Genomic DNA, 14,906 nt, shown 5'->3' on the forward strand with positions numbered 1-14,906 from the left:
CTCACGGTGCTCAGTCGTCCCCTTCTGCCGAGCCACATGGCCACGGCGTCAATAAGGGGGTGTCACTCGGTGCTCATCACCAGTGCCACGCACTGAGCCTGCGCCAAGCCGGGCAGTGGATGCCAACACCAGGCAGCACTACAACAGAGCAACCGAGGGCCCAGAGGCGGCAGGGCCAGGGTCTGCAACTCTGGGCAAAGGCGGCCGTGGGACCTGGGATCCTGTCAAGGTCTGAACGTGTTCCCCAAGTTCACATCTTAGAAGCTCAACTCCAGCACAGCAGAGCCGGGAGGCGGGCCTCTGGGCAGTGTCTGGGCCACGAGGGGTCTGCCTCACGAGCAGTCACTGTTGCCATGAAAGGGCCTCCCCCCACACACCTCTGCCACATGGACCATGAGGACCACGTAGACCACGCGTCCCCGTCTCCGGGAAAGGCAGCAGCGAGGTGCCGCCTGGGAACCAGAGACCTGCGGGTGTCACTCGCTCGCTGTCCCAGCCTCCAGAGCTGGGAGTCGGTCACTGCGCACAAGACAGAGAAAGGCGGGGCCCAGGGCTGGCCTCACTCACTCCCCTAGGCAGACACAGGCGAACAGGGAAGAACAGAGGAGGCAGCCCTTCCTCAGCTGTGCTGTGGCAACAAAGGGGGCCTCTAAGCCTGGGCAGGGGGTTCAGGAAGTGGCTGCCAGAGACTGGGCTTCTGATCCCGGACCCCAGGTGCTGTGACTTCGTCACTCACCGGCAAAGCTGCAGGTCCACGCCCAAGAGAGTTTCCGAGTGGGAGTCAGCCTGATCTATCTTCTCTGATCTAAGCAGGTGGCTCGGGACAATCAGCGTAACTGCTCCCCCACCTGAATCCACGTACCCCTGCGTGACCGTGTTCTAACCAAGTCCCTCCAGCAGCACCCGCCAAACCGTACATTTTCTGAAAGGTCACGTGAAAATCACAGCAAGACAGCGCTCTGATGCCTGACACCCTCAATGGCCCAGCCGCCAGAGGTCACTCCACATGCCCGGGGCACCTGACGCCCAGCAGGTGCCCCTAGTGATCTGCTCCAGACCAGGCGACTTCTGACCCAGCACAGAAAACACAGACTTCTTTGCAGCTTCCAACCAAGGTGGAACAGAGAGGGCGGAGCCCAAGGGGAAGGGGGTGGTGAGAGGGGCCGAGCCCCGCAAACCGTGACCTCTGCTGCAGCCAAGGGTCTGAGTGTGTGGCTGAAAGGAGCAGGATCCGGCTCTGCTGACCCCGTGGCGGGCAGCTGCCCAGAACAACTTAGCCGTCTCCATGCTACGCATCATCTACTCAAAATCCCAAAACCTGGGCCTGGATCTTAAGCCACACGGCCGGCCACGTTCTGCCGCGACGTCAGCAGAAGCACCCTTACGGGCCAGGCACACACAAGACAGAAAATGCCCACGCAGAGAAATCACTGCCCCTTTATTTCAGAAAGCAAAACAAGACACGAACGCCATCGCCCCCAGGAGGGAAGGCAGGCGACAGACCCGGCCGCCCCGACCGACCCGGCCGCAGGCACTGACCTGAACTTGCCGGTGCGCACCTGCAGGGCTCGCATCCCGCACTGCTGGGCACCGCCGACGTCACCCACGATGTCGTCCCCGATCATGACGGCCTGTCACGGCAGGGAAAGACGCTCAGAAGTGCTGACAGGAGAGTTTTATTCCTGTGTTCCCCCTTTTTTGACATAATAAACTGCTTCATGTGATGTTTAAAACCACCTTCGTACAAATTAAACAAGATAATGCTGTCATCGTATTGATTAACAGTCAGCCCACCTTCAATCTATCTCCACACCACCCCCCGCCCCCAGGCTGCAGCTCTGAGCGGGATATATTTGTGCAATTTGAAATCAATCAGCTGGTGTCAGAGTGCCACGGCGCCCCAAGGACGCTGTCGCCGCCACACACACACAGGCTGGGCTCTGCCTGATGCTAACTATATCCAGTCATGTTGCTGGCCCTTGGTTCTGTGAAAACAAGTAAATTCTGGGAATCTTTATCTGGAGTTTGACAGGTTTTATTTTCAACAGTGACGGTACCACCTGTAAAAGGGAAAATAATCCAGAAAAACATACAGGCCGGCAGCCTGGATACTCTGCAAAAGCAGCCCCAAGCACACACCTGCATCAGAAGGCAGCTGGATGCGACAGCTTTCTAGGCACACGACTTAAAGCAACCAAGGGCAACGATTCCCCAGGACGCAGGACATCAACCAGCTGAGCCTTGTGACCATTCCCAGCCTGTGGGCGCAGGGAGGGTGCTACGGACCGAAGTGTGTCTCCCCACCCCCAAATCCACAGGTTCAAGTCCTGACCCCCAGTGAGACTGGATTTGAAGAGAGGCCTCTAAAACGTAGCCAGGGACAGGCTGGCGCCATGGCTCACTAGGCTAATCCTCCACCTGCAGTGCTGGCACACAGGGTTCTAGTCCGGGTCAGGGAGCTGGATTCTGTCCCGGTTGCCCCTCTTCCAAGCCAGCTCTCTGCTGTGGCCCGGGAGTGCAGTGGAGGATGGCCCAAGTCTTTGGGCCCTGTACCCGCATGGGAGACCAGGAGAAGCACCTGGTTCCTGGCTTCAGATCAGCGCGATGTGCCGGCCGCAGCACATTGGCCGCAGTGGCCATTGGAGGGTGAACCAACGGCAAAGGAAGACCTTTCTCTCTCTGTCTCTCTCTCTCACTGTCCACTCTGTCAAAAAAAAAAAAAAAAAAAAGCCAGCAAGGTCACAAGGCTGGCTCCTCATAAGGAGACCGAGAGGCAGTGCACCAGGAGCAGGGCCTGGAGCGCTCAGCGGCAACACAGCCCCCACCAGACACCAAACCGGCCAGGCCCTGCAACTCACACCCTCAGCCTCCAACCCAATGAGAACAAGAACTCCACTGCTCACGCCACCTGCCGTGCTCTGACCACCTGACCAGAGCCCCACGGTGTCCCTGAACCGAGGACAGGATCTGGAGAGCCTGAGGCTGCACGGCTCCCTACGGTGCCGCGGGGAGACACATGGGGGCCCGTACCAAAAGCGGAGAGGAAATGGTACCTAAACTTCACCCGGCCAGAGGCTGCCCTCAGCAGCCAGACTAGGGGGCTCAGCAGCCCCCAGGCACGGGCGCTGTCCTGTGGTTGCTTCCAAAATCAGAGAAGGCAGGCCTGGGAGATCACACTGCTCGCCAGCGCCTGTGGGTGGATCCCACAGAGGGAAACCCACAGCGCCTGGCACCCAATAAAACGTCGTCACTCACTCAAAGATAGGAGGGAAAATCATCACACATACCGCGGAGAAAAAGCAACCACTCAAAACCTCACCCAGAACTGACACGGACGTGACAATCCGCTCCCGTGACGACATCCCACGCGCTCCAAAGTCAGGAGGAGACACGGAAGCCAGAAGAGAGCCCAGGTGAGCTGCTGGGGGTGAAAACCACAACCTCGGGGGCCGGCGCTGTGGTGCAGCAGGTAAAGCCACCGCCTGCAGTGCCGGCATCCCATACGGGCGCTGGTTCCAGTCCCAGCTGCTCCACTTCTGATCCAGCTCCCTGCTAATGGCCTGGGGAAAAGCAGTGGAAGGTGGTGCAAGAGATTGGGGCCCCTGGACCCATGTGGGAGACCCAGAAGAAGCTCCTGGCTCCTGGCTTCGGATCAGCACAGCTCTAGCCGTTGTGGCCATCTGGCAAGTGAACCAGTGGATCGAAGACCTCTCTCTTTCTCTCTGCCTCTCCTTCTCTCTCTCTGTAATGTGTAACTCTGATTTTCAAATAAATAAATAAATCTTAAAAAAAAAAAAAGAAAGAAAACTGCAATGTCAGCACTGCCACTGCTCTGGGCAACAGGCGGACACTGCTGCCGCTCAGGGCGACAGGCGGACACTGCTGGCACTCTGGGCGACAGGCGGACACTGCTGCCGCTCAGGGCGACAGGCGGACACTGCTGGCACTCTGGGCGACAGGCGGACACTGCTGGCACTCAGGGCGACAGGCGGACACTGCTGCCGCTCAGGGCGACAGGCGGACACTGCTGGCACTCTGGGCGACAGGCGCGCTGGGTCAGACACTGGGAGAGACCATCCGGACCCAAACAAAAAACAGAACCTTTGAGAAACAAACGTTGTGGCTCGTGGGTAACACCAGTTCATGTCCTGACAGCTCCCTGCTCATGGCCTGGGAAAAGCAGTGGAGGATGGCCCGAGTGGTGGGGCCTGTGCCAGCCGCGTGGGAGACCAGATGAAGCTCCTGGCTCCGGCCTGGCCCAGCACTGGCCGTTGCGGACATCTGGTGAACCAGCAAATGGAGGATCTGCCTCTAACTCTGATTTTCAAAACAAATCAATACATCTTTAAAAAAAGAAATGAACAGAGCACCATGGGCACCTCTGCATGAGACCTCCTAACTGTGCACTGGAATCCTGGAGCCGGATGAGAGAAGAGACAGGAACCTCTAGAGAAGTAATGGCTTCTCTAAACGCCCGAACTCAAGAACAACAACACCCACAGATCGATGCACGACACCTAGCACAAGAAACATGACAAAACTTCCTCCATCGGTGGGCACTGTGGCACAGGGAGCTGGCTGCCAGCTGACACAACCTGTGTCCGAGTGCCTGCTCCAAGTTCTGGTCCAGTCTGGGAGGCAGCAGGTGCTGGCTCAAGCGCGCGTGGGAGACCCACATGGGAAGTCCCAGCTCCTGGCTTCGGTCTGGCCCAGAGGCGACTGTTGCTGCTGCAGGTATTTGGAGAGTGAAATCAGAGGGTTCTCTGCCTCTCCCGACTCCTGTCTCTTCCGCTCTGTGCCACTCTGCCTTGCAAATCTGCAAATCTTTTAGAAAAGAAAACAAGTACATCAAGACACACTGTAATCAAATTGCTCAAAACCAGGGACACGGACAACTCTTGGAAACACGCAGGCATGCCACACTCGGGGCCACAGGGGAAGACGCTGGGCTTCTCTCTGGAAGACTGAGCAGCACCACCTTAGAACACTGGGGGAAGCCCCTCACCCACCTGGAACTCTGCACCTGCACACGCGACTTTCAAAGACGCAGGTGAAATACAGACCATCAGGACACCCAAAGCTGAGGCTCCACCATCCGCCCAATCCACAAGTCCTCCAGGCAAAGGGGAACGCCGCCAGAGACCCGGCCTCGCACAGAAACCGGGTCCCTCCCTCCTCCATGGCTGCTTAGGGACTCAGCTCGGTGCCCTCCGCCTGTCCTCACTCCCGGTACGTGCCCCCCCAACGCCGCCTGAACCCTACAGCACTCTCCTGGGCTCTTCCTCTCCCCTCCTCCAGGAACGCGGCACTCTTGGGGACAGGGGCTCTGGGCTCACACCTGGCCCTCAACTGAGGGGCTGGCAACGTGAGCCAGGCAGGGCTAAGATTCAGGAGGACATCAGCCAGGGCACTCACTGGTCACCATGACAACAGCCGACAGCCTTCAGGCACCTGCTGGTCTCCTCTGCCTTGTTGACACCACTGCTAGGCGGAGCCACACTTTTCTATACAAACACATGTATTTACTTACCTTCAGCAAATATATTTTATTGAACCTAATAAACCAGTATTATAAAACATTATTTTATGTTCCACCAAAAAAGAAACCAGCCTCTGAAGAATCCCCCGGTAAAGCTGGGACACCAAACAGAAGACAATCATATGACACATTATACAGTTTTAAGAGAGAAGAGTCTCAGGCCGGTGCTATGGCACAAGCGGGTTAAAGCCGTGGCCTGCAGCGCCGGCATCCCATATCGCACTGGTTCAAGTCCCAGCTGTTCTACTTCCAATCCAGCTCTCTGTTATGGCCTGGGAAAGCAGCAGAAGATGGCCCAGGTCCTTGGGCCCCTGCACCCATGTAGGAAACGGGGAAGAAGCTCCTGGCTCCTGGCTTCAGATCGGTGCAGCTCCAGCTGTTGTGGCCATCTGGGCAGTGAACCAATGGATGGAAGACACCTCTCTCTCTCTCTCTCTGCCTCTCTCTCTCTCTCTGCCTCTGCCTCTTTCTCTGTGTAACTCTTTCAAGTAAATAAATAAATCTTTAAAAAAAAAAAAAAAAGTTGACTGGCATGACCAGCAAACTTTGCATTACAGAAGACTTAAACTTTAGTCAGCCCAAGCGCAATTTTAAGAAGCACTTTTACTTTGGAAATTTTATTTTAATTAATTGAATTGAGAGGCATATAGATAAAGAGACCGCCCATCCACTGGCCCACTTTCCAAATACCCACAATGGCCAGTCCTGGGCTGGGCCAAAGCCAGAGCTGGAAATGCCACCCTGGTCTCCCACGTGCTGGCAAGAACACAGTCACGTCAGCCATCCGTCACTGCTGTCCCCCAGCTCACCCCACAGGAGGCGGGAGTCAGGAGCCACGGTCAGGTACTGAAGCCAGAACTCCACGTGGGACGCTGCTCTTAGCCACTCGGCTTAGTTTTCAGAGTTTTTAATATACAAAAACAACGCATCTCTCAGAATCTATGACATTCTGCAATTGCCAAAACCGATTACAGCTAGAGCCTGAAACAGGACCTGGCACACAGCAACGATCCAAAGAATCCACACAGTAACGCACTGGGGGTAGATGGGTAGAACAATGGGCTCCAGAGGATTCCCTGTCCTAACACCGGAAACCTGGAGCGTGTACCTTCCACAGTGAAAATAACTTCACAGATCCAACGGAGAACCTGGATGGAGGATCATCCGGGGGCCACACTGCAATCACAGGAGACCGTAAAGTAGACGAGGAGCAGAGATAGTCTGAGGGAGATCTAATACAAAGAATGGTCAAAGAGACGCACCACGGCTGTCTCTGAAGACGGACGAAGCGGGCAACAGCAAGGACCGTGCAAGGCCTCTAACAGCGAGGAAAGCTGAGAAGCGGATTCTCCCGAGTCTCCAAGTGCAAACACATCCCTGCCGACTCTGGTCCAGGAAGATCCAAACTCACTTACGGCTTCCTGGATCTACAGAAGGATGAAATAATGTTTTGTTGTTTTAGCCACTAATTCTTGGTGGTTTCCACTTAACAGCAATCAGAAAATGCAAGTTGGGTAAGAGAGTTAAGTAAGAGCCTGGTGATGGTAAATGTCATCAAAAAGACAAAAGGAGTAGCGTGAATGCAGGCAGCCTGTGCCCAGTACCTCAATGTGCGAGTCTACAGAGGGCGACCAAGAAAGGCCAGAGTGAAACAAGCGACACAGCGAGCAAGGGGAGTGTCTGGGGGCCCAGGGGTGCTGGGTGCTGGGGCAAGCGCGTGCTTACGTGAGTAAGCAGCACAAGGAGACTGGCATGGCTGCAGCACAGCAAGCTCTGAGTGACAACGTGACACAGATGCTGACTATGTTCTGAAACACACGTATGTTTCAAGAAAGCAAACAAAGCAGCCTCTCTCACTCCCCTGCGAGAACCAGACTTAAAAAGCTTAGAAACATTTTTTTTAATTTTTTTTTTTAATTTTTGACAGGCAGAGTGGACAGTGAGAGAGAGAGATAGAGAGAAAGGTCTTCCTTTGCCGTTGGTTCACCCTCCAATGGCCGCCGCGGCCAGTGCACCGCACTGATCCGATGGCAGGAGCCAGGTGCTTCTCCTGGTCTCCCATGGGGTGCAGGGCCCAAGCACTTGGGCCATCCTCCACTGCACTCCCGGGCCACAGCAGAGAGCTGGCCTGGAAGAGGGGCAACCGGGACAGAATCCGGCGCCCCAACCAGGCCTAGAACCCGGTGTGCCGGCGCCGCTAGGTGGAGGATTAGCCTAGTGAGCCGCGGCGCCGGCCAGAAACATTTTTTTAAGATATATTTATTTGAAAGTGAGAGTTACACAGAGAAAGGAGGAGAGGCAGAGAGAGAGAGAGGGGTCTTCCATCAGCTGGTTAACTCCCCAATTGGCCGCAATGGACAGAGCTGCGCCGATCCGAAGCCAGGAGCTTCTTCCGGGTCTCCCACATGGGTGCAGGGGCCCAAGGACTTGGGCCATCTCTACTGCTTTCCCAGGCCACAGCAGAGAGCCGGATTGGAAGCGGGGCAGCCAGGATTTAAACCGGTGCCCACGTGGCCAGCACTGCAGGTGGAGGCTTTACCTGCTACGTCCCAGCATCAGCCGCTTGCAACATTTTCCTGAGCAGATTTTGCCAAGGGAAAGCCGACGGCGCCTTGGAGATCAAACACATTGCAGATCTTCTCTGGAGAGCATCAAGATTTGCCAGGGCCGATGCTGTGGCGCAGTGGGTTAAAGACCCAGCCTGCAGATCCAGCATCCCGAATGGGCGCCAGTTCAAGTCCTGGCTGCTCCACTTCCGATCCAGATCCCTGCTAACGGCCTGGGAAAGCAGTAGAGGATGGCCCAAGTCCTTGGGGCCCTCTACCAGCATGGGAGACCTGGAAGAAGCTCGGGGCTTTCCGAGGTGGATGGGGCAGGTGCTCTGAAACTGGCAGCTGTTCCACCCGTGTGCTCTCGGGGGAGCGAAACAGTGCATCCACACTCGAGCACGACCTCAGGTCAGGAAAACAAAATGCCGACTGTGACGCACTCCCAAGCCGAGGAGCCTCACTTCTCGGGGGCTCGCCCCTGGACTCTGCCTGTGAGGACACGGTCCAGAGGACATCTGCTCGCTGTCTGCAGGAGCAGAGCCAGGCACCGCATGGTCAGCAGCCCAGACAGAGTCAGGGCAAGGAGGGCAGACTCCCAGCTGCTGTTTGCATGCTGCGTGACCTTGGGCAAGCCTCTGTGTCAATCTGTAAAATGGGTATACTTGGGGTATTTAAACGAAGTCACGTCGGTTAAGCATTAAGCAGAAACACATTCCGAAGGAGAAACGGGTGCTAGGAAGGGCTTTGTCAGGACGCGGCTTTCTGCCCACGCTGGGAACAGGCCCACACTTTAGGACAGTGTCTCACACTGGCTCCTGGGCATTCGTAGGAGCCCCTTGTGGGCCAGGTGTCAGGCCAGGCAGTGGGGACACAGTGAGAGTCAAGAGAGATGCTACTCAGATGAATTCAGACGCAGCAGGCTGATGGTCCTGGAAGGCTTCCCGGAGGAGGGGAGGCCTTGAGCTTTGATCTGATGGGCAAGAGGGATTGACCAGAGACACGGTGCTGTTGGGAGCATTCCCCGCAGAGAACACACATGTGGGCTAACTGCCCACCTGCCAGCCCCTCACTAGGGCAGGCCATGCAGCAACTCCAAGATACGCAGGCTGACAGGCCCAGAGCGCCTGTCCTCAGAAACACCTTGGAACAGCCCTGCAGGAACCGCAGGAAGCGTGAGGGTCTGTGCAGAGAGGCGCTGGTGTCACCTCAAAGGCCAGGAACCCGGTCTCACCTAGACCCAGGGCCTTCCCACCACTGGCACGGGGCCTCTACCAGAGAAGCCGAGGGGACAGTGGCACCAGGATAAATCTTATAGGTGACCGATGACCACCAAGGCCGAGACCCCTGCCAACCGCCAGCAGCGGAAGCCCATGGAAGACACCTGGGGTCCCTGCTTCCCGGTGACAGCTCTGCACTGCGCACGGTTCCCTCGGCTGCTCCTCCACACAGCCCCATGCTTCCCAAAGCGGCCGACACACGCTGGTGAGGACTATCGGAGCCCAGCAGAGCAAGGACAGATGATCCTAACACAGCCATCTGGTGTGCATTTTACATTAGTCACGGCAAGGGAGAGACTGCGGTTTCCTACCACAGGAGCTGTCAAAGTTCCCTGTAAAATGCATCTACCTGGGGTGAACGTTTGGCACAGAGGTTAAGCGCCTCCTGGGATGCCCGGATGCTGTACCTGAGGGCCTGGGCTCACGGCCTGGCCCTGCTTCCTGCTAACGCACACCTCAGGCAGTGGTCGGTGACGGCTCAAGTACTTGCGTCCCTGCTCCCATGTAGCAAGCCTGGACTGAGCTGCAGGCTCCCGGCTTCAGCCTGGCCCAGCCACAGCTGCTGCCAACTTTTGAGAAGAGAATCAGAAGGTGAAAGATCTGTCTCTGCCTTTCAGAAAATAAACAGATTTATATTTAAGCTTTTAAAAAATGAGTCAGTTTAAAGAAATATTAAGTGAATAACACTGTCATGGCACGTACTCAGGTATGGCCCACATTGGACATTTTTTCCCAGAATGACCAATGTTGAAGTCAACGCTGCTAAACCAAAGGAGCTGAAGTGTTTGTCGCTCACACTGCACACAGCTGTTTGGAAATCGTCAGATTTCCAAGGAATCAGCACCATGCGTTCCCGAGGTGGGACCAGAACCAGTCGGCTGCTGCTGCTGTCACATGCAGGTGAGCTGAACACAGGTCACGGGCCAGCGTCCCCGCGTACCGCGTAAAGCCGCCACCTGCAACACCAGCATCCCCTGTGGGCGCCGGTTCCATCCCGGCTGCTCCACTTCCAATCCAGCTGTCATGGCCTGGGAACGCAGTGGAGGATGGCCCAAGTGCTTGGGCCCCTGCACCCACGTGGGAGACCTGGAAGAAGCTCCTGGCTCCAGATTGGCGCAGCGGGTGGAAGACCTTTCTCTTTGTCTCTACCTCTCTGTAGCTCTTTCAAAGAAATAAATCTTTAAAAAAATATTTTTAAACTAAAGGCAATACACAGCCAGAGCTGTTGAACATCTCCCACAGCCACGGCCGCAGGTGGCTGTGCCAGTACCCCCACCCCCAGATTAGATTCCGCTTCAGGCTCCTCCAGGAGTGGTCCTGAGACGGTGAGGTCAGCTCCCAGGCAGGACCAGTGTCCCGGCTGCCGTGGGCTCCAGACCACCCTGCCAGAAGGCCGCTGGTCTTCCAAAGAACGGGTCTTCCAAACACGACACATCCCACCTGACACTGTCCCCACTTCTGGAGAAGAGGAAACGTCGTGAGCACACGTGTGCCCCACGCCCACACCTGCACACGCCAGGCAGGAAGCAGAAGATCCCCCCTCTTGAAACAGCCCAGGAACCCCTGGGCTGGGACATTTGTCGATGTGGCGCACGGAGATGGGACCAGAGAAACCTGGTTGTGGGAGGAAGAATTATCAGCCAGGAACAGCAGCTGTGCTGGGCCTGATCCACAGACACCTCCCCCAGGAAGCCGTGCCCGACACCCCCAGCCAGTGGGGCGTGCAGCTGCCCGGAGCAGCGATGCCTGTCTGGGCCAGCTTGTGGGCTCCGCATACCAAACGCACTCGGGACCCTGGGGAGCGCCCAGATTTACTGTCGGTGAAGGGCAATAATCATGCAACGAGGAGCAATTATCGCCAAATCATTGAGGATTTAAAAAATCATTGGCGAGAAGATAGAGGTCAAGAGGTGCGCTGTCAGGGGAAATAAAAAACTCCCCGCAGCGGTGTGGGTTTCCCTTCCTTCCCGTGCTGTGGAACAGGGAGACGACACACAGAACCCCGGGCTCCACAGAGCCGGAGGGAGGCGCTCAGGCAGGTTCCCTGGTCTGGGTGCAGGGTCACCCCTCACACCCATCTGCAAGTCACACCTCCCTTCACCGTCCCGGCGAAAGGACGAACCTTTCCCAGGAAAACCCGCGCTCCGTGGGCTTCCAGCCTCCGGTGCTCTGCCGGGCGGAGTGTCTTCTGTCACAGGCAGGAGACTGGAGGTGACACGACTTGGGGCGAGGGCTCAGTCTCTCCTGCAGCCGCCAGAAGCACATGCCCCACACGGAGAGGCAGGGAGGTGACCTCCTCTCCTAGGACGAGCCCTCAGCCTTCTGCCCCCAGGCTGAGTGACGTGCACTGGGCAGACCCACCTGGAGGGACCACACCAAGCTCGGCAGAACTCAGAGCCCACGGTTTCTCAGGCGGCAGGAAACGGTGTTGGGAAGGCTGTGAGAAAAGGAGAAGCTGACCCAACCTCCCCGAGATGTGAATAGGAGAGGAGCAGCCTGACTTCAGATGGTTCACGTTCAAGGGCGGGGCGGACTGGGCGATGCCCGGCAGGAGGGGATACCAGGAGCCTGGTGAGGTCTGGGCAGCCGAGGGCCACAGAGCCACAGATTCACTCAGCAACGCCGCTTCAGGGTGCACAGGGCAAACTGTTCCCGGCAGTGTCCGGGGGAAATCAGGGTTCCAGTGGCAGACGCAGGATTATCCCAGGGCTGTGCTGGCGACGGGCAGCCAGACATGGGAAAAACCGGGAGGTGAACTGTGACCAGCGTCATCCCGGCTGTGGAACCGTGAGCGGGTCTGTATTTTACTTTTCTGAAATTTCCCTGTCTCCTTTAACGAACACAACTTACTTCACAGTCAGATGGCGGGGGCACGGCACCATTTCAAGAAGAAAATCAAATCTGTCCCAGGCTCTAGGGGAGAAAACGTCTAAGAAAAACTAGGCCACGAGATTTCACTGGAACCTTTGCGGAGACATGCCACAAGGACGGCTTCAGGGCTGGGCAGGCGTTCCTGAAACTCACTGCTCCGTCCCGGGTCGCAATTGAGATCGCCAATGCTGGTTCGCTTCCCAAATGCCAGCAACAGTCAGAGCTGGTCCAGGCCAAAGCCAGAAGCCCAGAGTCCAATCCAGGGCTCCCAGGTGGGGGGCAGGGACCCCAGTACTTGAGCCACCACCTGCTGACTCTGAGAGCACATGAGCAGGAAGTGGAACTGGGACTTGAACCCAGGCACTCCGACACGGGCCACGGACAGCCCAAACAGTGACTTGACCACTGCCCCTAAGCGTGACCCCCCGGTGTGGGCTGGAGAAAACTGACAGAAAAAGGGAACATGAGCACAGATGGGAGACAGAGGAGAGCAAGTAAAACCCCATAGGCGGAACCTCGGTCAGAAGTCTCAGCGTGCCTGTGCCTGGCACGCGCCGCACCTGTGAAGATCCCCCGAGTACAGTTCTCCAAGCCTTGTTAACCTAAAGGCCTCAAATGGGGAGCAACTCAGTGGCAAGCTGAGTATCCCCCATCTGAAATGCACAAAGCCAGAAGGGTTTCAGATCTCCTGTTTTTTGGTTTTTGCAAGTATTTGCACAGGAGCTATCCTGGGTGTGAGACTCAAATCTAGATGCAGAATTCATCCGTATTCCGAATCCACCTTCACACGTCACCCGAGGGTAATCTACGATATTTTAACCGCCTTGGGCATGGAACAAAGTGCCAAGGCGTGGCATTTTCCCCCTGTGGCTTCCTCGTGTGCAGGAAGCGTCAAATGTTGGAGCGTTTTGCATTTCCAAGTAAGGAGTGCGCACACTGCATCCCGTCACGGCTTCTGAACTCTGTCTTCCAGGAGAGGCGAGCACAGCTCCCAGAAAGGATGGCGGGTTTCAGAAAACGCACGCGGCAGGTCTGGAACATTCTGTCCTAACGGGGAGCAGGGAACCTCAGTGACCAGGGGCTCAGGTCAGAGGAATCGGACGCTGTCGAAGATGAAATGCTTCGAACGTCAGTACGATAACAGCTGCTGTGGACTGAAACACAGCAAATGTGCTTAAACCCACTAGCTTAGAGTGCTGTGTGCACCTTGAAGTTCCACCTGTCACCTGGGGAGGGTGCTGGAGAGCCGGCCCATTTTGAAAACTTACAGGCAGCCACCTGGTGTCTCCAATACCAACCTCAAGGTCCCACAGTTGATCAAGAGTTGTCCTGTACAGAACCAGCAACGCAGAGGATGAAGGGAGAAGGAATGGCAGGATTCAGGCCTCACATTTGCAACCCTTGATGAGCTGACGGGCCTGGGCAGAGCTGACAGCTGCTGACTCCACACCCTGAGACGCCTGACGACCCTCCCCGGGGGAACACCGCATGCCCTAGAAAGTTTCCAGAAGCTCCAACCTGACTCCCAGCAGGCTCCTACCTCTTACCACCGAAACTCGGGAGGAGGGGGCAGAGGAGCACACCATAGGCCCCACTGCGGTGCCGCCGACAAAACCGGTCCTGGAGAAACCAGGGGCCAGCCAGCTGGGTTGCTACCTCCAAAGGCGGCAAGGAAAGCAAAGGGGAGTGGAGGAGGGAGGGGGCTGACAAGTTACACACGCTGAAGACCCACAGCGACCGACGGCGCCGCCCCAGCTTCACCAGGAATCCGACTCAAACAAACCACACACGGCACAAAGCATTTCTGAGCCGCGGCGACCGCGCACCGGCTGACGTGTAGGAACTGCCACTTGATACTCGTAGAAATGTTTACAAGGGAAGTGCTGTGATTTCTAGGTGTTGCTTCAGGATACTCTAGGGGAAGGGAGTGGGTGGGGCCAGGTTAAACAAGCGGCTGTTAAACCCGAAGGAGCCCCAACAGTCAAATGTACGACATGATGAGAGGAGCAGGCTGTCACTCACAGATGAGACACACAGCCAAGAGTCCACATTAGCGAGGATACACGGACAAGTGCGGGAAAGCTCCTCCTTACGTGAACTCCCACTGACAGGCATAGAAGGAACATGGAAATGTGGAACCTCCACTTGGTCAACATCACGGCACTGTTCCAGGTCAGAATCATCAATGGATGCTACAATCAGGCAGGGAAGGACCCTCAGAAAGGATCGTTTATTAGGGCCGGTGTCGTGGTGTAGCGGGTTAAGCTGCCGCCTGCCAACACCAGCAACCCTTATGGGTGCCAGTTTGATTCCTGGCTGCTCCATTTCCAATCCAGTTCCCTGCTGGTGCACCTGGGAAAGCATAAGATGGCCCAAGTGCTTGGGCTCCTGCACCCACATGGGAGACCCAGATGGAGTTCCAGGCTCCTGGCTTTGGCCCAGCCCAGCCCCAGCCGCTGTGGCCATTTGGGGAGTAAACTAGTGGATGGAAAAGCTCTCTCTCTGTGTTTTCAAATAAAATAGAGATGGGGCCTTTTCACGGTGCTTCCCAACACGACTCTGAAAAGAACAGTGACTCTATACCGGGAACCCTGCAGCGCCCTCCGAAGCCAGTGGGCAGGGCCACCACCCCAGCAGTGCACACAGTGACACACGGGCCTCCCAAAGCGT

At 56.5% G+C, this 14,906-nt stretch overlaps 1 protein-coding gene across 2 annotated transcripts in view; it reads right to left on the reverse strand.

Annotated features, from left to right (window-relative positions):
* Window positions 1–14,906, reverse strand: part of LHPP (phospholysine phosphohistidine inorganic pyrophosphate phosphatase) — a 108,273-nt gene that overhangs the window by 59,259 nt on the left and 34,108 nt on the right. The window contains exon 6 of one of the 2 annotated variants that reach the window (XM_002722150.5): window positions 1,540–1,631. The exons of the other annotated variant lie outside the window; for it this stretch is intronic. Coding sequence (XP_002722196.2) covers window positions 1,540–1,631 — 92 coding nt within the window. The remainder of the gene's footprint in view (window positions 1–1,539; window positions 1,632–14,906) is intronic. 2 annotated transcript variants of the gene reach the window in all.

Source organism: Oryctolagus cuniculus, chromosome 15 (assembly GCF_964237555.1).
Source record: "Oryctolagus cuniculus chromosome 15, mOryCun1.1, whole genome shotgun sequence".
Lineage (NCBI taxonomy): Eukaryota > Metazoa > Chordata > Mammalia > Lagomorpha > Leporidae > Oryctolagus > Oryctolagus cuniculus.